Source organism: Eptatretus burgeri, chromosome 10, assembly GCF_056783735.1.
Source record: "Eptatretus burgeri isolate ZD-2024b chromosome 10, Ebu_testis_v1, whole genome shotgun sequence".
Classification (NCBI taxonomy): Eukaryota; Metazoa; Chordata; class Myxini; order Myxiniformes; family Myxinidae; genus Eptatretus; species Eptatretus burgeri.
Genome location: NC_140970.1, coordinates 64,721,482 through 64,748,645, shown reverse-complemented (window position 1 = coordinate 64,748,645; position 27,164 = coordinate 64,721,482). Strand labels below are relative to the sequence as shown.

The following is a 27,164-nucleotide window of genomic DNA, read 5'->3' as shown; positions in this document are numbered from 1 at the left end:
GCCTGAACAAGCTTATCTCTGATTCGTTTGTTTCCTCCTGATGTTATGAAAAGATCGTTCTTCTTGCATATAAATGGAAGTATCTGGCAACACATGCTTGGTACATGGTGGGGCTGCATGGCTGAGCAGACAGGGTTCCGCCGAGCATAATGTCCTGGTAGGGCTTGAGTAACCTTTTGAAATGCTGAAGATGTTTCTTGAAGACGTGTAATACCACCTGCGGCTTCGACACTGCACTATCCTGCCACTTTATATCGTTTGGCATCTCTATCAGTCAACATTTTGTTAGTCAAGTGAGCATAGCAATTTCCGTGGTATCCTTGTGATGCAGTCACCACGTCAAACTAAGGCTTTGCCCACAAGTCAGTGTTCCACCGAAATTCGCTTCTCTACGCCATCGCCTCAGTTCTTCCACCTTTCTGCACATTCACATGCCTTCTTCCCACTGACGGTAGTGAACGGCATCACTTTTGATTCTTGTCACTAATGCATGTAAATTTTTCAGAACATACCGAGTCGATCCGCTCCTCACTGGGGGTTGCCATCTTGGATCCTTACTTTTAATGAGCCATCCAGCCGACTACACCCCCTTTATTTGTAATCTGATTGGCTGAGATGAGATGAAATAGCTTGCCACCAACTGTCAAAATTCTATTCATTGTGCAACTTTTGAGCATGACAACAAGTCTATCTGTATTCCCGATCAATTACACAGCTACTTGGTGAGAAATTAGGTTGTCCCTTTGACTGGGTCACAAGATTGAACTATAAACAGCCAACGCTCACGGCCTACCACTGATGGGCATGATCTGGGTCTGGACCAGAACCGCAATCTACTCTGCTTGTTCTTGTTGCTTAACCATCCAATCCACCGAGTTGTGTCATAACCCGTACATAACTTTTTGAGATCATGTTGTACGTCGTTTTAGCTCGATCACTCAAAGGTGAGGAAGCATTTAAAAAGATTCTCAGATCCAGATCTGTACTGTATCTGAATCTTCACCACAAGCGAGTCGTTTCTTCCTCGTCACACACCCAACCTGCCCAGCAAATTTCGGCTGAATCTGTCCATAACTTTTTGCGATATCCTGCTCACTGACAAATAGGGGTAAAAACATCACCTCCTTCCATCTTCGGTGGTGGAGGTAAATATATATACATATATATATATATATATATATATATATATATATATTGTTACGGATTCGCGCCCGCCGGCGTGCTGACGGCCACGTAACTCGAATCGCGGCACGTCGCCCACCGGACGGACAATCCAGTCGTGACCCTCTCGGACTAACGCCGGGAACCAGTCACGGGTGGACCTTTTGGTCTCACCGCGATCGAGCCAATCAGCCCCCGCGTGGGATAGGGTTGCTCGCCAAATTCGACCTACCTAAGTACCCACACGGAGGGTAGACCGGGCGATCGCACCTCGCCGCAGGTCGACTTCGGACACGGGCCACTTAAGCGACCCGTTCCGTACTATCGGGATAACCGAGCGGTATTATTCGTCGACCTCGACGGTTCGATTAATTATCGGGCGTATTCAGCCCACTACCAACCCTTTACGTGAAGCAAGATGAGGATTCAATGAAAGAAATGACGAAGCGAAGTGGGAAACGATTCAACACAAAGCACATTTATTCGCGATGAACGGAAAGCACACATATTCAATTCCACCAAAAGCACATAGAAAAGGAAAAGAAACACAATGCAATTTTACACAAAAAGCAAATGCGACAATGCAGATCTAATACCGATTACGCGAGCACACGGCAACACTTATACAATTCTACTTCACAGACGGCGCCGACAACACATACCCAAAACCAAGAAAAAGAACCCTCAAGGATGAGGCGGGCCTGAGGCCGAGACCGGGTCGGGCCTACCCGTCTGGTGATGAGACGCGGAGCGGCGATGGTGCCTCAACTCCGCGGGCCTCGCGGACAGTGTCTGGTAGGGGGTGGGAAAAGGGGCCCCCTTGGTCGCACTATCTCAGCGCGGGGGGAAACAGGAGGGGGTTGCTGATGCTCGGGGTATAGAGGATTTCTACTCTGCCTCGAGTCCCGCGACGAGCGTCTCCACCTCGGCCAGGTCGCGCCGTCGGCCTCCCTGGTGTGCAGCTCCCTGCACGACGCGAGCACCCCCTCGTCTGCCCTCGCCGCCTCTCCACAGCTCCGTCCCCTTTGCTCCGACTCCAACGCACACGACGACGACCAACTCCTTCTTGCTTCTTCTTCCCAACTCCACCGCCCGCGAAGTCTTAACTCTCTCTACTTGACGAACGCGGTCGCTTATATAAGCCCCGTGGCTTCGCTCTCTCATCTTTGACCCCCTGCCTTCGACCTTTCACCTCGCTCCCCATTGGCCCGAGAAAAAGTGGGCGTGAATGCTTTTTGATCCATAAATTTGCATATAGCGATCGCCCTCCAACGCCCTGGAGGCGGGGCCAAATCGCCCATCGCTCACCGATTGGACGGAACAAAAGTGGGCGTGTGTCGTTTTTGATCCGTTTTTGAAGTGGAAAATCCGTGGTTTTGTACACGCTGTTCGGCGCGCGCCCTGCACGAGTCCAACACCGGTACCCACAAGCGGCGCAAGAACGGTGGCGATGCGACGGTTGCGAGGTGTGACGTGAAGCGGCGCCGCGGTGGGTGGTTGATGTTGTGGTTGGTGGTGGTAACAATGGCGGTTGGTCCAAAATAAAGAGAGTAAAAGAAAAACGGCTATCCTGAAGAGTCACAGCACGCATAAATGACATGTATTCCCACTAGACAACGGGTTTGGGCCTAACTACACATATACTTACCGAGATATCTCACCTAAGGGACCTGAATGGTGGTTTGCGAATTTGGTAACCACAACACTACCCCCTCCCCTTTTTACAGACTCGTCCCGAGTCGTCAAATTTTCGTGTGCCATCATGTGTAGTTTTCCCCGAGTACATTTTACCTACGAATCCCTGAGTGCGACATTCATGGTATTCGTGTCCCCAAAATAAATAACCTGAGGGCTGCGTAACTACCTAAACAAACTCACTCACACGGACGACTTAAATAAAATTGCCGGCGCTAAGACAGACATGCCGGGGGCGCACTCATATTTACAGTACATCTTAACCTTAACTTACAAATTTTACACTAAACCATGGCCCAGGATCACTGAACTCTGCAAAAGAAAAGCAGTTAGCAGGGAGCCAGGCTGCTCGCATGCAGTCTCTGGCTCAAAACAATGCAGGTGACAGGGAACGTGGCTGGCTGCTCACACGCAGTCCAAGGCCTTCCCTTTTGAACTGAACGCAGTGAACCACAGCGGTGCATGGGCTGCACAAACGCAGTCTCCGTGCCAGCTCAAGTGGCACACGCAATGAACACAACGAATGGATGGATGAACACAAACACGGTGCACGGGCCGCCACTGCAGGCCCGTGTTGTAGCTGCCAACAGGGCAGTTCTCGCAGCTTGCAAACTGTTGCTTTCTGATCCTGGCGCACATGGAAATGAACAGGGGGGGGGGGGCAAAGCAAAATTGAACGGGGCTGGTGAACATGGGCAGTGGGCATGGCATGGCAAAGGTGAGCAGGCAAACACAGCCCTCAGAAGATGGCCGCTGCAGGCAAACACAGCCGGCAGATGAAGTGGGCCGGCACAGGCCTTGCAGTAACACAGCCAGCAGATGAAGCTGGCCAGCCTTTGCCGTTCAGTGGAGGTTGGTGGAGGGAGTGCGGTGGTGCTGGCCACTTGGAAGGCGGGCTCGGACCTACCTACCTGTCTCCCTCCCAACCTATCGCCTTTGCCTGTCACTGTACATACCCACTCCCTTAATTTGTCAAACCCCAATTTAGCCCCAACTTATTTATTTATTTTTACTTCCCACTATAAATCGTCCCCTAACCCCCTTTATCGTCTTTGTTCGGCTAACCTATCCTGTCACCTAGCCTACTCCCAACCCCTACGTTCCCTTCCCGGAGGGGAATAAGGGAGAGCTAACGTCCTGTGTCGAGGCCCAACTCAAGCCTCAGAATGGCCTCCCCAGAGTTCGGCGATCTTAACACCAAGTGGGTCCAGCGGCCCACAACGACAGCGAGGGGATGGATGGTGCGGAGGGGTACATCTCCTAATCTACCCTAATCATTTAACTGTTAAACTACCCCGGGGCTTTCAACAAGCGCCTCTCGCTTAAACTATTGGTTCTAACAACCCAGATTCCCGTCGCCTGTGTTGGTGTCCTCACAATTTCGGGCCTCGCCCCCCAATTTTCTCGCCGTGCCCTCACACGGTCTCCTGGCTGGGACACGTGGCTCCCTTTGGCAGGCACGACCCTCTGCCGAATCTCCCGCTATGGCACCCCCGGGCACTACACTGCCTCCGAGCCTACCAGCTCCCTAACACCGGGGAGTGCCCCCCATGGCACCTCCCCTGAAACGCACACGTGGCAGGCCGGCCTCCCGGGCCCCTTTCCGAGGGTCACCCGTGCCCACAACACTGCCCACGCGGCTAATGGCGCCCCGGGTCCCCGCACCAAGCAGGCGCACCCGTGCCCACTACGCTATCCCGGCCCCCCATGGGCCCTTGGCCTACCACGGCCGACTAGCCTGGTGCCCGGGGTACCCACTCAGCGATACTCACCTTTCGCAGCCACGCTCCCAAGCCCGTCAACAGGGCTCCTGCACCCCTCCAAATGGGTCTCGAGCCTACTTTCCCACCAACAACAAAACGACCTCCATTTTTCAATTTGACTAACCCAGCTAACTCACTTTATACTGACCCCGGGGTCCCTTGGGCGGGAGTCACTCCTCCCCCCAATCACTCATCGCACCATGCATTCCCCATTCACTCCATACACACAGACCCGCTGGCCTCACTCACTCACCAAGCACATGCTTCCACTTCACTCACCAACTTTTCAACACACTCACCGCTGAACTCTGCCATCCTTCTAACTACCTCCCCTAACTAACTCGTGCTCCCACGTCGTCCCTTATACTACAGCACGTTCCTTTTAACACTACATTGCTAAACTACGTCCCCTCTACACATTCACAAGTCTGTCACTGTTCTCAAATGTCCCAAAAATTATTTACCCAACCTAAATCTCGCTATCATCCCTCTAACTAATCCATTCCACGGACTCCATGAGGACTTACCCCTGCCCCATGAAGTCGGTCTAACTAAGCTAACCCTTCCCCCTAACTAGTTTCCATCCTGTGCCCAGGGTAAGGGGGTCTTCCACCCCTTGCCCAGGAATCCTGTACACCCGAAAGTGAGGCTTGTTTTTTTTATTTTTTTTTTATTTTTTATTTTTTCCTTTACATGCGCAGCACCAGCGCGGCAACTCACGCACTTTGCACCTGCCCGTGACGTCATGCAGCTGCACGTGTTCCTCGTCCCTCCTTGGACGGTACCATCCCGCAGAGATACCCCTCCTGCCGGATTCCAACCCCACGTGCAGCCATGGCGTCACCGTGCGCATAAAAAAAAACACAAGCCCCACGTCTCGAGGGGTTCCCCACGCGAACACACGTGCTTTGCCCGTTGGAGCTTAACACACACGATCGCGTGGAGAACCCGTCCGGTCCAAATCCGTTATCCTGCCTAAACTTTGTCCGTCCGCGGGATCGGCAAATCCACCGCTGGCGTTTCCGGACCGGGACTTCACTCTCGTAAGCGAGCACGTGGTGGTCTCGTGCGTTGCACAGCACGGGCCTCGTGCTCACTGCTGGGTGAACCCGGCACGGTCCCCGAAACAACTACAGCCGCGACCCGGCTTTCTTTCCTTACATGTCGCCGTCGTCGCCATTCGACCCACGCACACCTGCGTGTTACGACGCTCACAGTCCACTCCATCACATTCACACGGGGAGACGCGGCTGCGTGCTCCCGCATGCCGACCGACATCTCCCTCACATACCGCTCTCTCACACACACGGTCTCCCTTGCATTCGGCCGTTCACTCACGCGTGCCTCACTACTCACACAAACCATACTACTTACACACGCGGGGGCACTCACCCGCGGTGCCTCATCCACACTCCGTGCCTCACTCGCACACGCGGGGGCACTCACCCGCGGTGCCTCACTCATACTGGCCGTTTCATTCACACACACGGCCTCACTCACACACGGTGCCCCATCCACACCCGGCGTGCTGGGAAGCACGCACTCTGGCACCATCGCCACCACACCACTCACACACGGGGTCGCTTCCACACACGGGGACGCACTCACACCTTGCACCACACACACAGGGACATCCACACTGGGGATTCGTGTCCCCACAAGGGTCTCCGGGGCCTCTATACCCCCCAAGCTCTCCGTGCACCCGTTCACAGCACTCGTCCCCTCAACCTCGCAAAGCACGACCGAACTCACCTGGTCGTGACTCGCCTCAAGGGGGCATACTCCCTCCCCTCGTTCCTGGCGGAGGCCATCCAGGTGCTCGCACTGGGTCCCTACACGCTCCGCGAGCTCAACTTCACTATCCTCCACTACCTCCGTGTGTGTGTGCGCGTCACTAACCTTGTCCGATTCACCCTCTATCTCCCGTGTCTCTATACATTTATAAGTTTCTGTTGTCCCCTCCTGTCTCTTCGTCTCCGCTTCTTTCTGGCGTCTTTCCCTTATCTTTATGTAGGTCAACCTTGCTTTCTCTTTAAGTCGCTCCCGTCCTTCCCTGTTTTTCACTCCTTGCTCTTTCACGATCTCCGCGTACCTCATCCTTGCTCTCCGTATTAATTGTTCTTTTCTCTCCCTCGTAATTACTTTCACCTCGTCTCTTGTCTCCCGAATTACTTTTTCCTTACCCGCCTCCACCGCGGGCCTGTCAGCCGTTGCACCCCCTTCCAGCTCGTTTGCTCCCACACGTGGAGTCGCCATTCCCAGCTCCCTGGTCACGGCCTTCATGCCCGCCTGCAGGCATCGGCCCATGTTCTGCGTCTCACCCCGGAGCTTTTTCATTTCTTCCTTCATGTTTGCTTCCATTCCGCTTATTTGCTTGTTCATGCCTTTCATTTCGTTTTTCATTTCATTTGTCATTGCCGCCAGCATGGCGCATAGCTGGGCCATGTCGGATGCACTCAGCTGAGCCGTTTCGGCAAGGGTTGGGGAAGGGTTTTGGTGGAGAGGGGGGGGGAGGTGTCATACACCGCGGCCGCACCCATTTCGGGCTCTGGGTTCAGTTGGGCGAGTCCGTGTTCCTGCACAATCAACATTTCCTGCACGGGGATTCCATCCTGGACCATGGACTCTACATTACTACACATATACATTTCTAATACCCCCGGCTCCCGCTCGCCTTGAGACGCCATCTTGCTTCTCTTAAAGGGTTAATTTCGCTCGCTCGTAATTTGGAGGGAATCGGGGGTCGCTTCTCTCACTCCTGGACCGATTTCCGTGAATTTAATTGGAGACAGGACAGCCCGTTTTCCCGTTCTCCGTTACCAGTGCCGCGAGGAGGGCGATGGATTTGTATCGCACGACCTGACACCAGTGTTACGGATTCGCGCCCGCCGGCGTGCTGACGGCCACGTAACTCGAATCGCGGCACGTCGCCCACCGGACGGACAATCCAGTCGTGACCCTCTCGGACTAACGCCGGGAACCAGTCACGGGTGGACCTTTCGGTCTCACCGCGATAGAGCCAATCAGCCCCCGCGTGGGATAGGGTTGCTCGCCAAATTCGACCTACCTAAGTACCCACACGGAGGGTAGACCGGGCGATCGCACCTCGCCGCAGGTCGACTTCGGACACGGGCCACTTAAGCGACCCGTTCGGTACTATCGGGATAACCGAGCGGTGTTATTCGTCGACCTCGACGGTTCGATTAATTATCGGGCGTATTCAGCCCACTACCAACCCTTTACGTGAAGCAAGATGAGGATTCAATGAAAGAAATGACGAAGCGAAGCGGGAAACAGTTCAACACAAAGCACATTTATTCGCGATGAACGGAAAGCACACATATTCAATTCCACCAAAAGCACATAGAAAAGGAAAAGAAACACAATGCAATTTTACACAAAAAGCAAATGCGACAATGCAGATCTAATACCGATTACGCGAGCACACGGCAACACTTATACAATTCTACTTCACAGACGGCGCCGACAACACATACCCAAAACCAAGAAAAAGAACCCTCAAGGATGAGGCGGGCCTGAGGCCGAGACCGGGTCGGGCCTACCCGTCTGGTGATGAGACGCGGAGCGGCGATGGTGCCTCAACTCCGCGGGCCTCGCGGACAGTGTCTGGTAGGGGGTGGGAAAAGGGGCCCCCTTGGTCGCACTATCTCAGCGCGGGGGGAAACAGGAGGGGGTTGCTGATGCTCGGGGTATAGAGGATTTCTACTCTGCCTCCCGCGACGAGCGTCTCCACCTCGGCCAGGTCGCGCCGTCGGCCTCCCTGGTGTGCAGCTCCCTGCACGACGCGAGCACCCCCTCGTCTGCCCTCGCCGCCTCTCCACAGCTCCGTCCCCTTTGCTCCGACTCCAACGCACACGACGACGACCAACTCCTTCTTGCTTCTTCTTCCCAACTCCACCGCCCGCGAAGTCTTAACTCTCTCTACTTGACGAACGCGGTCGCTTATATAAGCCCCGTGGCTTCGCTCTCTCATCTTTGACCCCCTGCCTTCGACCTTTCACCTCGCTCCCCATTGGCCCGAGAAAAAGTGGGCGTGAATGCTTTTTGATCCATAAATTTGCATATAGCGATCGCCCTCCAACGCCCTGGAGGCGGGGCCAAATCGCCCATCGCTCACCGATTGGACGGAACAAAAGTGGGCGTGTGTCGTTTTTGATCCGTTTTTGAAGTGGAAAATCCGTGGTTTTGTACACGCTGTTCGGCGCGCGCCCTGCACGAGTCCAACACCGGTACCCACAAGCGGCGCAAGAACGGTGGCGATGCGACGGTTGCGAGGTGTGACGTGAAGCGGCGCCGCGGTGGGTGGTTGATGTTGTGGTTGGTGGTGGTAACAATGGCGGTTGGTCCAAAATAAAGATAGTAAAAGAAAAACGGCTATCCTGAAGAGTCGCAGCACGCATAAATGACATGTATTCCCACTAGACAACGGGTTTGGGCCTAACTACACATATACTTACCGAGATATCTCACCTAAGGGACCTGAATGGTGGTTTGCGAATTTGGTAACCACAACAATATATATATATATATATATATATATATATATATATATATATATATATATACATATATATATATATATATATATATACATATATATAAATATATATATATATATATATATATATATATATATATATATATATATTGCACTGCATTCAAGTTATTTTCAATGACAAATGAAGCAAGAGGCTGACTTTTGCTTGCTTGGAGGCCAAACCTTTTTATGATTTGTTCTTTCACTTGATGATATCGCATCATGTTCTGCCGTTGCAACTCCTTTGAATGCCAAATACTGTTGTGTTTCCAGTGTTCCGTTCTAAGCTGAGTGAGATGCAATGGGCGCTAAACCACAGTGGCCCCAACTACCAGGAGTATAACCAAGAGGGCTGTGTGCGCCTCCGTGGACTTCCATTTGGATGCACCAAGGAAGACATCCTTAACTTTTTTGTCGGTATGACAGAGCTCGCGATTTTCCTTTTCATCACTGCGGCATTCTCTAAAATTATACTGTGCATAATTATGTTGTAAAAAATTGTAATACTTTCACCCAGATAACGTGACGGGTGTTGTTGTTATGTTGAGAGAGCTCTCAAAATTTTCATGTGGGTTGCATTGAAATGTTGGCAACAAGAAGTTGTGTGTTGTGCGAGTACGTGTGATCTTGGCTACCACATGCTTTTTGAAATAAACGGGGGGGGGGGGGATATTGTAATCGGGTATGTCTGTCCATCCGTCCATTGCGCTATCTCCTCCAAACGGCTGTGCAGAAATTCACCAAACTTGGTTGTTGTGATCACCACATGGCAAGAAGGTGCAAGAGCGGTATCATTTTTGGCCCCGCCCCCTGGGGCAGGGTCAAAAGGTCAAATACCAAAAAGTGCAATTATGGGCACATTTTGAAACATTTTTTTTGATAACGAAACTTTGTATATGCAATCAACACTGGGGGATGCATTAAATATGTAATGGTCTTTTTTTGACTTGACCTCCAGTTATTGCCTCAGGAGTGGTGACTTGAGGGTACAGGGGTCAAAATGGGAATTCTTTGAACTCAAAATTGGATATTGGATCATTCCTGGTGGAACTTTTGGCAATCTTTCAACTTCGTTTCAGGTGGAGATTTGCGATGGCATGCCATTGACTTCACTCTCGTTTTTTTTGTTTTGTTTTGTTAAGTTGGTGTTACTGGGACTGTCGTGAATGTCTTGTTCAAAGAACTTTTGAACTGCACCTTGTAACTGGTTCACTTGATCATTTTGATATTTGGTGGCCTCTGATGAAAATGAATAAATGTGAAATTAAACGATGTGAGCAACTTAAAAGCTGGCACAAATATAAATCCTTCCATGTGTATTTGAGCACTGGAGTGGATACGTATGCAGAGGTTGTTTTTTTTTTTTTTTGATACTTTGCAGGGTATGAGATTGTGCCGGACGGCATTGTGCTGCCCCTCGACTATCAAGGGCGAAGCACGGGCGAGGCATTTGTGCAGTTTGTGACGCAAGAAACTGCTGAAGCTGCCTTGACAAAGGACAAACACAAGATGGGACACAGGTCAGGAGGTTGCCTTTTTTATGTGATACATCTTGCATTGTTTTTGATTTTTGGAAAAAAAAAATTTTTGCACATAAAATCTTGGGCTCATGGAAGAGTGAAACGAAAGATAACAGCACATTCACAGATTGATGGGGGTTCATATGGGAACAGGGAGACAGAGACATCACACACGAATGGTTGAATGGCAGAAAGGAAAGGGGTGGGGTGTGAGTTTGTGAGATTCCAACTGGAAGCAGCGGTGGATGTAGGAGAAAGCGTAAGATGACAATGCGCAACACTCTTGAAAGATTGGAAGGAAGAGCATGAGACAACAGACAAGTTTGCACAGGCTAACAACAATCTGCCCTCTCGTAAAAGGATCAATCACAGCATCTGCTATTGATTCCGTATGGGAATACAAACCTTTACAACACCTGTTTTCTCTCATGCACAGGTTTATCCCATCTGGTCTGTGGCTCTCCAAATCCATCCTCTCAGCTCTGGTACACCAAAAACTGTGGGAAGGCTGTTTCGGTCAAACAGCTTACTTTCTCAACATGGAAGGCTAACCTGACTTGTGGCAACTTTAGGTCACTCAATAAAGCTTGCAACAGGTGTGTGTCCATCATTTGGCAAACAGAAGATATCATCTTGCAAATCTCAAGTTCTGAACTCTCCAACTCGTCTCCTCCTTCAGTCATGGTGGCTTCAGTCAAATCCATTTCTGTTTTATGCTCTCCCTCCACCTGCTTCCCAAACTACTCCAAACCACTCCAAACAGCATTACTGCACACTCATTTGAGTGAAGGAAGAATATCTCAACTTGGAGTTTGCCTCAAGATCTCATGTCTCCATCCATCCTGCTCGGTCTTCATGTTGTTCCTTTATAAAGGGCTTTGAGTCCTCACCTGAAAAGGTAGACAAAGTTTTTGCCGAGCCTCGACCCTGCTTTCGTGACTGGCCCAGATGGTATCGGTGCCCGTGTTTTCAAATCCTCTTATCTTCTCTCCTCTCCATCTCAGTGGAGGCTGAAGTGTGCCGAGGTAGTGTTTTGCGCTCAGTCTTGTTCCTCGTCTACATAAATGACTTCTCCAGTTCTCTGGAGTACCCTCTTGCTTTATCCATCCCACTGACAGGCAGACTGCAGTTGTATCACTGTTTATCCAGAATTAATTTGATCTTGGTCTTGTAAATGGAACGTCCTTCCTTCAGTCCTGGCAAATCTCGCGTTCTCACCATGTTGCTCCGGAAGGATCGCCAAACGAGCCCACCTATCTATTTCCATGGTCAGCCACTGGAAATGTTTAGTCTCTAACTTCACGGCCTCACCTTCAGGCATGATCTTTCCTCGGAAGAGCACATCGCAAAGCTGGCTTCTAAAGTTATCCACAGACTGACTTGGCATCCTCTATCATTTTAAGTCATTCCCTGAAAAAAAAAAATCAGAACTCCTTACAACTCGAAGGCCTTTGTCTGTAATATTCATTGGAGGACTGCACTCTCCTATAGACTTGTGCCCCAGAATCACATGTGTCACCTGGAATCTGTGGAATATTAATTTTCTCAACATTCGCCAATCCTACACAAGGAATGTTGCTGTCACATCACAGTCAGGTTTGTGGGTTCTGTTTATTTATTTATCTATTTATTCTGCTTCTCCTTCAGTCTAACTCCCTGTGCCCTCTTAACCCTCTGACCCTCCCCAGCAACTGCATGATGCATGTGTTCCTCCAGTAAACTGTCTGATTAAACTCCCAAAATGCAGGCTTGCTGCACACCTCAACTCTCTTTTGATTCACTTCTTATATTACCCCAGTTTGTGGAACTTCCTTCCTTGATCTGTTGAATTCCATTCCTCCCGCCAAGGCTTTCAAGCAGCTGGTGCACGACAATCTCATGTCATATCCCCTCCCAATCTCCAACCTCAACATTTTACACCCCCATTAATCTTACCTCATCAAACCCTCTTGCGTGCAGATTACTGTATTTCCTCCCCTGTTCTGCACTTTTCCGATTTGTTCACGTGTCCAACGTGTGCTCCAACTATTGCCCGATCGTCAGTTGTTGCCTTTTTACCCTCTGTCATCTCGCTCTTCCATGAGCATTGATCTTGAATAGAAAAAAAACAACTTGATAACAGAACCAAAAGTATGATGAGCAAACACTCCACCCTCCCCCCTCCTATCACCCCCACCCTATTCCCCTTCCCAATTCTTACCACCCCCTTGTTGAGGAAGCAAAATGAACGAAACGACGATCAATCTTGATGAAAGTTGTCAAAGTTGGAGATTCAAATGCCAATTTAATTGTCGTAAATAAATGCTTTCAAAAATATTGTCTTTCATATGTCGACTGTTTGCTTGACTGGTTATAAATCCTGGAAGTGCAAAGAGTGTGTGTATCGCAGCTCATTGGAGTCAGCACAGGTTACAGATGGAGAGTAGCAAATTGAGGAATTTGTACCACTCGAGATAAGGATGTACCACTCGAGCAAACAGTCGATGTACGAAAGAGAAAATATTTCGCAAATCATTTATTTTCTACAATTGCATTGGAGCTCAAATCTCCAACTGTACAAACTTTCATGAAGATTGATCGTCGTTTCGTATAGGTTTAGTTAATTTTGCTTCCACAATGAGGGGGGTGGTAGGAATGAGGAAGGGTATAATGTGGGGGGGGGACTTGGTGACGGGCGGTTAACACGGACAGCCCCCGGACGGCCGAGCGGTTCCTTATGCTTCAGTCACATTTGGGTCGGTGGCCGTAGGGTCTAAAAAATCTATGGCCACGAGCAATTATAGGGCGGCCGCAGTATTTCCACGGTCACACAATGTAGCAGTCACATATGTTTTTATTTTTTGGGTAGCTGCACGGGGTATTTAGAAATTGTGGAGATCGAAAACGTGGGGGTGCCGTACGGTCTTTGATTTGATGTCGCACGGTGACCTTAGGGCGTCCCTGCGGCGGCCATAGAATTTTCAAGGCAGACTCAAGGTAGCCTCAAGGTGCCCGCAAGGAGACCGCAGGGGGGCCCTAAGGCGAACGTGGAAATAGTGTGGCTGCCGTAATTTTTTGGGGGTTGGCAAAATTCATTTTTCATTGATGAGAGCCTACGGAAAACGCACGAATAGCGCAAGCCCACCATATGCCCTACATACGGTCGACGTGGCACACATCTACCTCATGGCTACGGCTTGTCGAATTGTTACGGCCAACCTAGAAATGAAAAAGTTATAACTCCACGCTTTAATTCCACGGAGACCCCTACAGCCTTTAAAAGATAGCCATATGGCGTAGGGCCACCCTGAGGTCACCTCAGAAACTCTGTGGCTGCCGCACGTTTCTGTCAATTCAGGGGTTGGGGGGGGGTACGGCCGCCGTATCCTCGCCGTAGTGCAAATGTGACTCGTGCTTTATTAATAGGAAGCAGACACGTTGATCCTCGGAGATTTTAACACATGCTGGATGGGCATAGGGCAATGACGGACAGGCGGAGGAGCACAGGGAATGAAACTGATGAACGGGGGGGGGGGGGGTGAGGGGGGGTCTATCATCGAACCCCATAAATACATGAATACAGTTTCTTAAAATGAACACATTTAATGAACATAAACAAATATTTACAAAGGACAATATTTCAAAAGGTAATGATAATAATGATAAAGTAAATAAATCCTAAAGTTGAGGTGCCTCTCAGACTCAAATACAGACAATGGGGAAACAAAATAAAAAGAAAACCCTTCCTTTCAACTATTCTTGTACTTCGCTTCGCCCAGAGTTGGTCTTTGTGGAACTTGCAATGGAGGCGTTTCTATTTGCACGTGCAGACGCGCGCAAATGGCGCCGTCACTTCCCTCGTAGCAGGACAAACTTCAGCCAAGCACTCCCTAAGCTGCACTCAACACCAAGGCTCAGACGTGTATTTGCTTCATGCGCCGATCGTCCTCACTAACCCACAATGACATACACGAGGCTCGGGGTCCGTTTCTCATGACTCGACCAAGAGCCAAAGGCCAACGTCTTGCTTCATGCATGCCCTCACCCTGAACTCCCGCTTCCTCTCACGTGCTCTCTCTCTCTCTCTCTCTCTCTCTCTCTCTCTCTCTCTCTCTCTCTCTCTCTCTCTCTCTCTCTCTCTCTCTCTCTCTCTCTCTCTCTCTCTCTCTCTCTCTCTCTCTCTCTCTCTCTCTCTCTCTCTCTCTCTCTCTCTCTCTCTCTCTCTCTCTCTCTCTCTCTCTCTCTCTCTCTCTCTCTCTCTCTCTCTCTCTCTCTCTCTCTCTCTCTCTCTCTCTCTCTCTCTCTCTCTCTCTCTCTCTCTCTCTCTCTCTCTCTCTCTCTCTCTCTCTCTCTCTCTCTCTCTCTCTCTCTCTCTCTCTCTCTCTCTCTCTCTCTCTCTCTCTCTCTCTCTCTCTCGCCTCTCAAAAATGCTCCCCTCCACCTTCCTCTTGATCACGCCTATATATATATAATATAATATATCCTTCGCCTGTGGGGTGCGGCCTGTCCGCACGAAACCTGAGAAGGTGGGGCTTCTGCCCACTCGGCACGTTTGCTTGTGGTTTTAGGAATGTGTTTTCCACCTTTATTGCTGATCTTGAAATATAAAAACATAGGGAAAAAAATCACAGAGGGGTGATTACATACTGGGGAAGCTTATTGTTAAACCCTAACTAATTAACACGACATCACCCCCTGATGTGGTGACACTTAAAACTTAAGCTCACAGGTTCCCTACTTCGTTGTCTCCTACACATCCACGGACCAAGCAACTCCACACAGTGCTATGTTCCCTATTAAATTCTTCCATCTGCCCCCCACAACTGTAATAGTATTGTCATTGTGCACTGTCCGTCCGTCCACCCGTCTGCTATTTCGACTTCTCCGCCAAATCGCTGGGCCGATCCAGTTGAAATTTGGCAGCAACGTTCCTCTCCCAACTCGTAACAGAGATTGTAATGCTCGGTCCGGTCATGTGATTTTAAGTCGGTTAAAATGGCGGACTTGGTAAATTCCTTCAAAAATCTTCTTCTCCGGACCCACCAGTCAGAATGCTACCAAATTTGGGTTACAACAGGTCAGGGTAGGGATGTCAAATTGTGAAGGTCATGGCGATCACGTGACCGGAAGTGTCAAAATGGCTGACACTATCAACTTATGGGAAGATTGCATCAATTCCTTTAAAAATATTCTTTTCCAGACCCACCAGTCCAAATGCAACCAAATTTGGGTTAAATGTTAGGCCAGGGCCCAGATAAGCTACAGGTCCAGTGGTCCTATTTTTATATCTATGCAAGGTCAATGTCTTTGGTAAAGCTGCGTATTTTCACAGCTGTATCTAATACCACATGTTGTTTGCTTCTGCCTTGGGCTTTTTTTTATTTACTGTATTTTCATGTGAAGTGAGATGGTTTTTTTTCCCCTCATTTTTGCATGCACAGGTACGTGGAGATTTTCAAGTGCAGCCGTGGAGAGTTTCGTGGAGTGTATGACATGTATCGACGGGGAGTCCCTCGCTGGGGACCTTATGACCGTCCAGGATTTCGTGGAGGCAGTTACTATGCCAACAACTTTAGAGGCAAGACATGACAAAAGAATGGGATATCGTTTTCTGGGCACGTGTCGTGGATTGTTGAAATGGCTGGAGAGGTGAGAGCATGAAATTTATATGACCCAGAGAGAGACACACAGAGAGATGGACAAGTGGATGGAGAATCAGACACAACTGAGAACATTTGGTCTTTTGGTGAGTCTTGGAGAATATTCCAAGAGCATTAGGTCATTAATAGGCTAACTCGGAAATACATAGTCCGAAGCTGAAATTTTCAGGAACGTTCCATATCATCACGAGAAACAACATCCCCAAAGTTCCAAATTTTCCTGTATGTGTTTTTCTCACAGTCGGCATAAATGTACAACTATTCTGTGATTTTGCATAAAAATGTACAAACTTGAAAAATCACATTTTTCTCTGTAAAGCAACAAATATTTGACAAAATAAAAATATAACATTTGAGATTTCACGATTGAGCCTCAACCATACAACATAGAGTTGCCATGTATCAACTCAAGTGTCATGTGTTTACTCACACCATGAACACTGAAGTTGGCTCATGCATTAGATACACCCTGGCTTATGGGATACGTTGTCAAGGATACTCCTCGGCCATCATAGAGTGCCTATATATGCAGGTGGCAACGAGGCTGTGTTTGTCAAAAGTAGAGTGGAAGTGCTTCCTTTCATTGATTTAGATCCGAGCCACCTCAGCACGAATACAGCCTTGCACTTTGCCCAAAAGGACTGTGAAAAACGGTATACTCGCACGTCCCGTAACATTCGATCAGCCTCTTTACAAGCCAGCAAAGATTGTGATAGCATCCGAGGAATTTGAAAACCTATTAATTTGATTTGGTGGCTTTCGCTTACTCATGTCATGTATGGCTTCCACTGGGAATACCGAATGTGAGTGGCTTTCAACAACTGGCTGAATCGGAAAATGCAAAGGGCTCGGTTCTGCATATGAGCAAGTATGTGCGTACACTTGTGTGCTTTGCGCACCCATTTTCTAACCGAAGCAGCACTCGCGCAAATTTTGCCTCTTCATTCAAAGATTTTTATATATTGTTGCGAATTCGCGCCCGCCGGCGTGCGGACGGCCGCGTCACTCGAATCGCGACCGCGTCGCCCACCGGACGGACAATTCAGTCGTGACCCTCCGGGAACTATCGCCCGGAGCCAGTCACGGGTGGGCCTTTCGACCTCACCACAATCGTGCCAATCGGCCACCCGCGTAGGATAGGGTTGTTCGCCAAACTCGACCTACCTAAGTACCCACGCGGATGGAAAACCGGGCGATCGTACCTTGCCGCAGGTCGACTCCGGACACGAGCCGCTTGGGCGGCTCGTTCCGTACTATCGGGATAACCGAGCGGTGTTATCGTCGACCTCGACGGTTCAGATTATTAACCGGGCATTTTGCACCCACTACGAACCCTTTACGTGAAGCAGGATGGAGGGCCAATAAAGAAAAGACGAAGCGAAACGGAAAAATGGTTCACACAAAGCACATTTATTACGCGACACACGGAAAGCACACATATACAGCCAAACGGTCAAAATGCACATATAGCAATCAAAACAAAAGCAACGACGACGCAGAGTTACTACCGACTACGCGCGCACACACGGCAACACTTATACAGTTCTACTTTACAGACGGCACCAACACACATTTACTCAAAAGCAAAGGAAAGAAGCCACCCTCGTAGACAAGGGGGCAGACGGGCCTGTAGGCCAATATGCGCGCGTGACCTGAAGGAGCGGCCAGGCCCACGAGACCCAGGGGGGGGGGGGTCCTACCCGCGTCCTCATGACGCGTTGGCGGACGAGCCGCAGATGTGGCCGCGTGCCTGTGCCCCGACTCCGTGCTCCTTGGCGGGTTTCGTTGGCACGACGTTTGGAGTGGGGTGGGAACGGGGCCCCCTTGTTGCACTATCTCAGCGCGGGGGAAAGGGGGATTTGTTGATGCCCTGGGGGAGGGAGAATGGCTGGCTGGCTGGCTTGGGTCCCGCGACGAGCGATTCCACACCGCGACCTCGTCGCCGACCGCCGTCCTTCTCTCCTCGGACCCGAGCTCCTTGCCTCTTCCCGCAACTCTTCTCAGCCGACTTCAGAACCCAACTCGATGACACACCGATGACTTCGCCACCCGACTCGACTCTCTGCCACACCGATGACTCGACTCACTCTTTCTGCCCTGATTCGCCTTGTGCTCGCCGTTTTATAGGCTGACAGGAGCAGCTAATATGCAAATATCCGGATCAGGATGACTTCGGGGGCGGAGCCACGCTCACCAATTGGTCGGAGGAAAGGGGGCGTGAATCTCCCCTGATCCTAGAATTTGCATATATTGATTTCCTACAGACGTGCCTGGAGGCGGGGCCAAGCCGCTCCACGCTTGCTAATTGGATGGAGCAAAAGTGGGCGTGTAGCGTTCCTGATCCGAATTTTCCTCGGAAAGGCCGCTATTTGCGCTCCTGGCTCGGTGCGTATCGCTGAACGGGCCCAAGACAGCCTGACGTTCAGTGTTCACAGGTGGTGCGGGAATGGCCGTAGACGGAGAGAGGTGAAGGTGGTGGAGGGTTGTCGGTGGTGGTTTGATGGTTATGGTGCCGTTTGGGAATGGCGGTGATGCGATGATGTGAGATTGAGTTGTGAAGGTAAGGGCTGTTGGCGTTGTTGTTGTTGTCTAAGGGTTGGAGCGTGGTTGTAATTGGTGACTATGGCTGGCGTGGTGGTTGTTGAGTGATGGCGGTTGAGACGTGGTTGGTTCAAAATAAAGATAGAACAGAAAAACGGCTATCTCAAAGGATCGTAGCCCGAATGAATCACATAAATTCCCTCTATACAACGGGTTTGGGGCTAACTACACATGTACTTAGAGATATCTCACCTACGGGCCCTTCATGGTGTAATGCGAATTTCCACAACCGTAAGAATATATATTTTTTTGAAATGTTATTAAAACCATAAATAGTTAAGGAAACTATCATGAGAGCATATTTTCACAACTTCATAGTGCACATGGACCCTCTCTGAGGAAGTATCCAAAAAGATTAATGAAAGTTTTGTTCAGTCATGGCACATGTCAGAAGAATAAAAGTGGTGTTGCATTCGAGAGAGATTTTGGATGATGAACAGGAAGAATAAATTGGTGGTTGTGTGTGCCCAGACCCTTGGCGGTACATGGAAACTGGCCGTCGGGCTTCAGGCCGCAACTCGGCAGCTTGGCTCAATGGTGAGTACAGGTTCTGCTTCACTTCTTTAAAACCATTTTAGTGTGGGAACCTCGAAAGGGATGGTGAGAGGGTTGCAAAGAATAAAGAATCCTTGTTGTTTCAAAACTTTTTTTTTTCTTTTTCACGGATGAGCAATAAATATTACTTGTTATGTGAAAGGATTTGCTCTTTCATGACACTTGCTGTTTTGAATAATGAAAGAAGAAAAATAATTGGGTATTCATAGATCTTTATTGTTTTCACCTCCACCACTGAAGGTGAAGGAGGTTATGTTTTTACCCCCTTCTGTCTCTCTGTTTGTCTGTGTACAGGTTATCTCAAAAAGTTGTGGACTGATCTGGATGAAATTTTGTGGACAGGTTTCAGTGTGTGACGAGGACGAACTGATTAGATTTTGGTGAAGATCCGGATCCAGATCCGACGACTTGAATTTTTTAAGTGATTAATTCTTCACCATTGAGAGTTGGGGCGAAACTGATATATATAGCACGATATCTCAAAAAGTTGTGGACGGATTCGGACGAAACTTGATGACACGTTGGGTGTGTGACGAGGAAGAATTGATTCGATTTTGGTGACTATCCGAATCCGGATGTGGACATGAGAATTATTTAATTATTAAAGTGATTCTTCTCCATTGAGAGATGGGGCCAAAAAACGATATAGAACTTGTAGCACGATATTTCAAAAATGTATTGGGCCCAATATGTTCTCGTGGATCAGGTATTACGTGGCAGAGGTATGCGCTGTACCAAGTGCTGTTATAGTTTTTGAAATGTTATTAAAGCCGTACACAGTTCAAGAATCTATCAGAAGAGCATCTTTTTGCAACTTTGTAGTGGACATGGACCATCTCTGAGGAAGTATCTAATAAAGTTAAGAAAGGTTCAGTGTGGTTTTATATTTATATAAATAATACATTGATGTGGTTCATAGGGACAGCAAAATCCTTTTCTCAGCTGGCTGCTTTCATGCCATTTATTGCAAGTAAGAGTGCTGTTTGGGTTCGATTGCTCACGTTTGCTCCAACAGCCATGGGATATCGGAGTTATACTGGAGGGAACACATACCAGAGCACAACGGGACATTGTGTGCACATGAGAGGGATTCCTTTTCGTGCCACAGAACAGGAGATAATTGAGGTGGGTTTTGGCACGTCGTGGTGAGATTGCTGTTTACTTGTCTCAACACCGATCTCCCCATGATGCCCCAATCTGTTGGAAAAAAAAAAAAAGATGTTCATTCATAATTTTTATTTATTAATACCTGTTATATAAATTAATTTTTTATTGACTTCTTACATATGTGTGATGTCTTTCAATTCTGTTTTCATGTGTATCATGATCTCTGCCATTACTTTACTTAAAGTGTGAATCTTTTATCCATAATTTGTGCAAAATTGTTTTTAACCTGAAAGTCACTTTTGCTGTCACATTTTCCTGCAATGGCTCCTTGTGCTCCTTGTGAGCCAACGGCTATCCATATCTAATGCCTAACTCTGTCTGCGGATGTCCTCCTGCAGTTGGGTTAGTTTTGTTTTTTTAGGAGGTTGGTGGCAGGATTTGCACTCCGGCCACCGGAAAAACCCTTCATTCCGCAAAACGTACTGCAAAGAAATCTGAAAATCCATTCCATGGGAGTACCTCCTGTGCAGCTGCCCTCCCCAGGGCAGCTTACTGGAAGACGGGATTGGGGCAAAGTCTTCGGGACCCCAACTCTTTGATGGGAGGAAGACCACGGGATAACTTTCCCAGGTCAGATTGCGGTAGTGTGTCGGTGTGGTGCTGAGGTGTCGTCCACCAGACGGCGGTCTCCTTGGGTTAACCTGAGGTCGTCCCTTCGGGTGGGTGCCTGGAATGTCCTTTACCGAAGAGAGGATGATCACCTGTCTCTGTTATCATCTGAGCTCAAGCGTTTGGACATTGGTATTGCAGCACTCTGAGGTTTGGAAATCGGATTGCGGTGAGATCATGGTGGTGGTTACACCTACTATTGGTCTGGTCACTCTGATGGTTACCATGCCCAAGGAGTTGCTGTAGCTGTGTCCAATAAGCTTATTCCAATGGTAATTGAGGTAACACTGGTCAACGAGAGTATTATGAGACGAAGAATTTGTCACTCCTTGGGTGTCGTTACTTTGGTCTCTGTGTATGCTCCGACTGAGGCGAGTGATCTCACCGTGAGGGATATATTCTATGCCACGCTTGAGTCTGTGGTTGATCAGTGCCCCAGGTGAGATACTCTTCTAGTTTTGGGGGATTTCAATGCATCGGCTGGTTATAAAACGTGTTGGTCCCCATGGGTCTGGAACTGTGAAGCAGAATAGCACCAAGTTCCTTGACTTTGCAAGAAGTGATGGACTTAGGGTAGCTGGTTCATGGTTTCAGCGCCCACAAACTCATCGCTGGACTTCGTATTCCAACGCTGGTGGTGTGGCAAAGGAGATTGACCATGTGCTCGTTGATGATCGCTGGAGGATGATTCACAATTGCAGGATCTTCCGGAGTGCTCATTTCCTCAATACCGACCACATGCTTGTTGTAGCAACTCTGAAGTTTCAGCTTAAAACTGGAAGAATGGTACCATTCCAGCCTCAGCTGGATGTTGGCAAGTTCAAGGATGAGAGGGTAGCTGAGGAGCTTGCGAACAGGTTGAGTGGAAATTTGGGGGGTCTGGGTGCTTTGGGAAATCCTGAAATGTTGTGGAGTGCCTTCAAGACCACTGTCCTTGATGTTGCCCATGGATGTCTTGGAACTCACTGTTGGGCGAAGCACAATTTTTGTCTCAACGGACACTGGATACCATTGACCAGTCGCATGGCCAGGCTGAATGGCAGAGCTGAGGCGTAAAACTGTATGTGCGCTCAGGGTGGACAAGGAGGCCTATGTGTGAGGGGGTAGCACATCACCTGTGGTCAAGTGATTCTCTTCTTGCCAACAGGGGAATTCGCACGTTGTGTTCCTCCAAGCCTGTACCTCGGTGTACTGCAGTTGGAGCAGAGGTGGTAGGCTCTTAAGAGAGGAGTCCGAAGTGAAGGCCCGCTTACTTTGAGTGGCTGTACCAGGCTGATCCTCCAGCTGTTCAGTTGGATGTCAGGGGTGTTGCTATCCCTATTGCTGATCCTCCAATCAACTGTGGTCCACCTTCGTTTGTGGAAACACAGGCTGTGATAAACCGGTTGAAATGGGGTAAAGCTTCTGGGATCTGTGGCATCCATGCTGAACTTCTCAAGGCTGGTGGAAATGCTGCACTCGTGTCATTGCATGCCGTTTTGTGCTCTGCCTGGAACACAGGCAGCATCGCAACTAACTGGAAGAAGGGCCTTGTTGTTCCTCTCTGGAAAGGGAAGGGTGATCTACAGAGGGGTGACGCTGCTCTCAGTTCCGGGCAAGATCTTTGCTCAGATAATTATTTATAGGGTTTGCCATCATTTGCTTGAGCACCACCGTCTAGAGCAGTCAGGCTTTACACCAAAGAGGTTAACGATTCACCGTATCCTTGCTCTTCGGGTCCTCACCTCAACGCAGACGAGAGTTTTAGCAGGGGCTGCTTGCAGCCTGTGTTGATCTCTGTAAAGCGTTCGATTCAGTGAATTGGAATTCCCTCTGGAGGATTCTTGGTCTTCATGGGGTGCCACCAAAATTGATCAATCTGATGTCTGAACTCTACTCTAATACTGAGAGTGCTGTGAGATGTGGCGGTACCATCTCTGACTTATTTCCAGTTGTTACTGGAGTTCGTTAGGGGTGTGTACTGGCCCCCACACTTTTCAGCACTTGTATGGACTGGATTCTGGGGAGGATGTCAGAGAGATCAAGCTGCGGTGCATCATTTGGGAATGTCAACATCTTTGACCTTCATTTCGCAGATGATGCGGTCATCTTTGTGGAGACTCTGGATATCCTTTTGGGGGTCCTCGAGATGCTGAATGAAGAGTCGGAGCCGCTGGGATTACGAGTTTCCTGTGTCAAAACTAAGATCCAGGCTTTCAATGACATCTTGGATGCTGCCATCTTGTCTGTACCTGTTTGTGGTGAAGATGTTGAGGTCATGGAGAGATTCACTTACCTTGGCAGTGATATTCATGTCTCTGCTGGCTGGGAGCCAGAGGTCAATAGGTGTCTGGGTCAGGCCTGGGGAGTCACGGATTCACTGGATCATGGGGTGTGACGCTGCCGGTACCTGTGTAGGACGACGAAAGTCCGAGTCTTCAGGTCCTTGGTGCTTCCAGTCTTGCTCTACAGATGTGAGACTTGGACTCTGACCAGGGATCTGAGATGGCAACTTAATTCCTTTGGTACTAGGTCTCTTCAGAGAATCCTTGGCTGTCGCTGGTCAGACTTTGTGTCCAACGAGCAGTTCCTGAGAGACTCAAATGAGATTTGTTACCTGCATAGTCTGTGAGCGTCAGCTGCGGCTGTATGGACATGTGGCTCGTTTTCCTGCTCAGCAGATTCTCTCAGCGAGGGAGCCTCGTGAGTGGAGGAGGCCAATGGGCCGACCACGTGTCTCATGGTTGTATCGGGTTCATCAGCATCTCAAGGAGATGGGGATGGGTCAAGCATCTGCCTGGGGATGGCCAGATGGATGGCCCTGTAGTACCGGCAGAAAGTGGATGCAGCGACATGCTGCTCCGGCGCATGCTCCCATACCTGACTTGACGGGTGAAGGAGTTGTGGCCGCAGGCATTAATGGCACTGTGGATATGCTTTTTGGGATATTTAGACAGTGCCAGGAGCAAACATTGATGTCTGCTGTAACTTGAAAGGACTGGGATCTGCATCCTTGTGTGCTATGGGGTGAGGGGCGTGGGGTGGGGGGGTCCCTTTCATGGGTGCTCTCTCCGCTTCGTTGTCCACGAAACAGACATCTCTCTCTGCTTGGCTTCTCTCATCGCCATTCCTCTGCTTGTCCATCGCTCCCTGAGCCTCGCTTCGTCTGTGTAGTGCCAACCTGTATGATTACAGAATCTTGGTGGGGCCTTAACCAATACAACCCTGCCTCAAGTCCTTGCCTGTTTTGTTCCCCTTTGTCGTATGAATCTGGTATTTAGGTGCCATAGTTTGGGTTTGGTTTTCGTTATTACCTCCACCACTGAAGGTGGATGGAGGTTTTCTTTTCACCCCTGTCTGTCTGTTTACTTGTGAACAAAATATCTCAGTTGATGGATTTGGATGAAATTTGTGGAGAGCTTGGGTATGTGACAAGGACGAAATGATTAGATTTTGGTGAAGATCCGGATCTGAGAATTTTAAAAGTGATTTTCACCATTGAGAGATAGGTCTAAAACCGACATGAAGCATATCTCAAAGTTGTGGATGCATTCAGGCGAAACTTGGTGTGCAGATTTGGTATGTAACAAGGAAGAATTAATTCACTTTTGGTGATCTGAATCTGGAGCTGGATCCCAGAATTTAAAAAAGTGATTCTTCAACCTTGAGTGATATGGCTAAAATGATATACAGCATGATATATCAAAAAGTTCTGGACAGATTCGGACGAAATTTGGTGGATGAGTTGGTTAGGTGACAAAACAAGCCAATTAAATTTTAGTTCAGGTCCGAAAACAGATCCGGCCTATCGGTGGGATACAAAACGTAAACTAATCAGCCTGGTGGAGGTATGTGCTCAATCAAGTGCCCTTCTAGTTTCTATTGTGAATGTTTGAGTTTTACTTTCTCCATTTGTCTGTGTTGTTGCCTTGTGAAAACCTTGTCCAAATCATTTTATGATAAACCATCTACTATATAAATGGCAGTCCTTCTGTCCGTGTCTGTCTGTCTGTTTTTTTGTGACGAATAAGCTCCTAGACCAGTGAACCAATCTTGATGAAACTTTACACATATATAGAACTAACATTCAGCTCCAGGATGTGCTAAGTGGCTCTCCATAAAAATGAAAAAAAGATATTAAAAAAAAAAAAAAAAATATATATATATATATAATTTCCATTAGAAAAAAAAAATGGCTTTCGAATAGTGCGCTGGCGTATTAATCATAACAAAAGGCTTCATGGTTAAGAGGGCCAGCGGGCCTGTGTGTATGGAGTGAGTGAGGGCCAGCGGGCCTGTGTGTATGGAGCGAATGTGGTATGCATGGTGCGATGAGTGATTGGGGGGAGGAGTGATTCCCACCCAAGTGACCCCAGGGTCAGAGTAATGCAAGTTAGTGGGTTAGTCAAATTGACAAAAATGGAGGTCGCTTTGCTGTTGGTGCGAATGTGGGCTCGAAACCCGTTTGGAGGGGTGCAGGAGTCCTGTTGATGGGCTGGGAGCGTGGCTGCGAACGGTGAGTATCGCTTAGTGGGCACAAAATAGGGCAAATTTCCCGGGTATTCCCGGGTACTTCAGCTTGTTAATTATAAAAGCGTTTTTTTTTGTGCCTTCTGCCCTTTTCACCACCAGGTTCAGTTTTTATTTGAACGATCCTTGTGGAATGTAATCGGTTGTTTTTTGCATCCTCTCCCATTCTTTCCTTTTCTAGTTCTTTGCACCACTGAACCCAGTAAAGGTTCACATTGAGTACGAGCCTAATGGACGTGCTACAGGAGAGGCAGATGTAGATTTCACCTCCCATGAGGATGCAGTGGCTGCAATGAGCAAGGACAAGGCACACATGAGTAAATATAGATCAATGTATATGATTTTTGATACAATGATTCCAAGCCTGCTCATCAAAGTGGTTACACATTTGTGACAATCGTGTTTTCTGCAGAACACCGCTATGTGGAGCTTTTCCTCAATTCCACTTCCACATCTGGTGGGGGGTATGGTCTTGGTAAGTGGTGAAATTGTTTAAATCCAAAGTTCGTCACACTGGAAAGTACCTGTCAATTGGTAAAGTTAAGTTTTTGTGTCAAATTATCCTGCTTCTTTCTGTCTACATGGTGTTCTAATGCAACACAGGTCCAATGCTGCCAAAGCAGGTTCATGGCAAGGATTACACTGAGTTTTGCCTTTGCAGCAGTCGTCGGGGAAGGATTTTCGAGCTTTGCCGGGGTGCCGGCAATAACTCCACCTACTCTTTATGAAAGACATCAATTAATATTTGAGGGAAGTGAGGTGAATGTATTTTGCTGTGGCAAATGATCAGTATATGCAAAGGGCCTTTTGCTGAATAAAGGAGTGGACAAGTCACTGATGGAATGGCATCCTATCGGTGAAAGAACAATCAAAGCAAGATTATTCACTAAACATTCCAGAATGATGATGATACAGTGCTAAATACCACCCAATGTCGGTGAAGAACAAAATAACAGGTTATACCAGAGATTGCAGAGGGTTGTAGACGTGAAACATCTAAACACAGTGATACGTGCAATGAAGGACCTGAATGCAAAAGTGGGTGAGGATAATACAGGGCATGAACGCACAATGGGAAAATATGGTGTTGGAGTACAGAAATATAATGGGGGAGGACTGGCAGAATTTTGTGAAATAGACCATTCACAAGACAACATGGACATCACCTGACAGAAGAAACAACCACATTGATCACTTTATGATCGGATGGATATGGAGGAGATCCCGAATGGATGTATGAGTGAAGAGAGGGGTTAATATAATTTGGCGATCACCATCTGCTGGTTGCACACTTGGCACTCAAACTGTAAGAGAGGAAGGAGTACCAGTACAGAGATCCAAAATATTTGATGTAGCCAACCAAGGGAAAGAAGAGTTACAGGAACAA

The 27,164-nt window shown here is 48.6% G+C and overlaps 1 protein-coding gene across 1 annotated transcript in view; it reads left to right on the top strand.

The window, feature by feature from the left end:
- LOC147018725 (heterogeneous nuclear ribonucleoprotein H-like) overlaps positions 1-27,164 on the top strand; it is a 47,887-nt gene that overhangs the window by 15,826 nt on the left and 4,897 nt on the right. Inside the window, exons 5-11 of the mRNA XM_085898742.1 lie at positions 9,451-9,594; positions 10,559-10,697; positions 16,118-16,254; positions 19,409-19,474; positions 20,508-20,617; positions 25,959-26,094; positions 26,190-26,252. Coding sequence (XP_085754868.1) covers positions 9,451-9,594; positions 10,559-10,697; positions 16,118-16,254; positions 19,409-19,474; positions 20,508-20,617; positions 25,959-26,094; positions 26,190-26,252 — 795 coding nt within the window. The remainder of the gene's footprint in view (positions 1-9,450; positions 9,595-10,558; positions 10,698-16,117; positions 16,255-19,408; positions 19,475-20,507; positions 20,618-25,958; positions 26,095-26,189; positions 26,253-27,164) is intronic.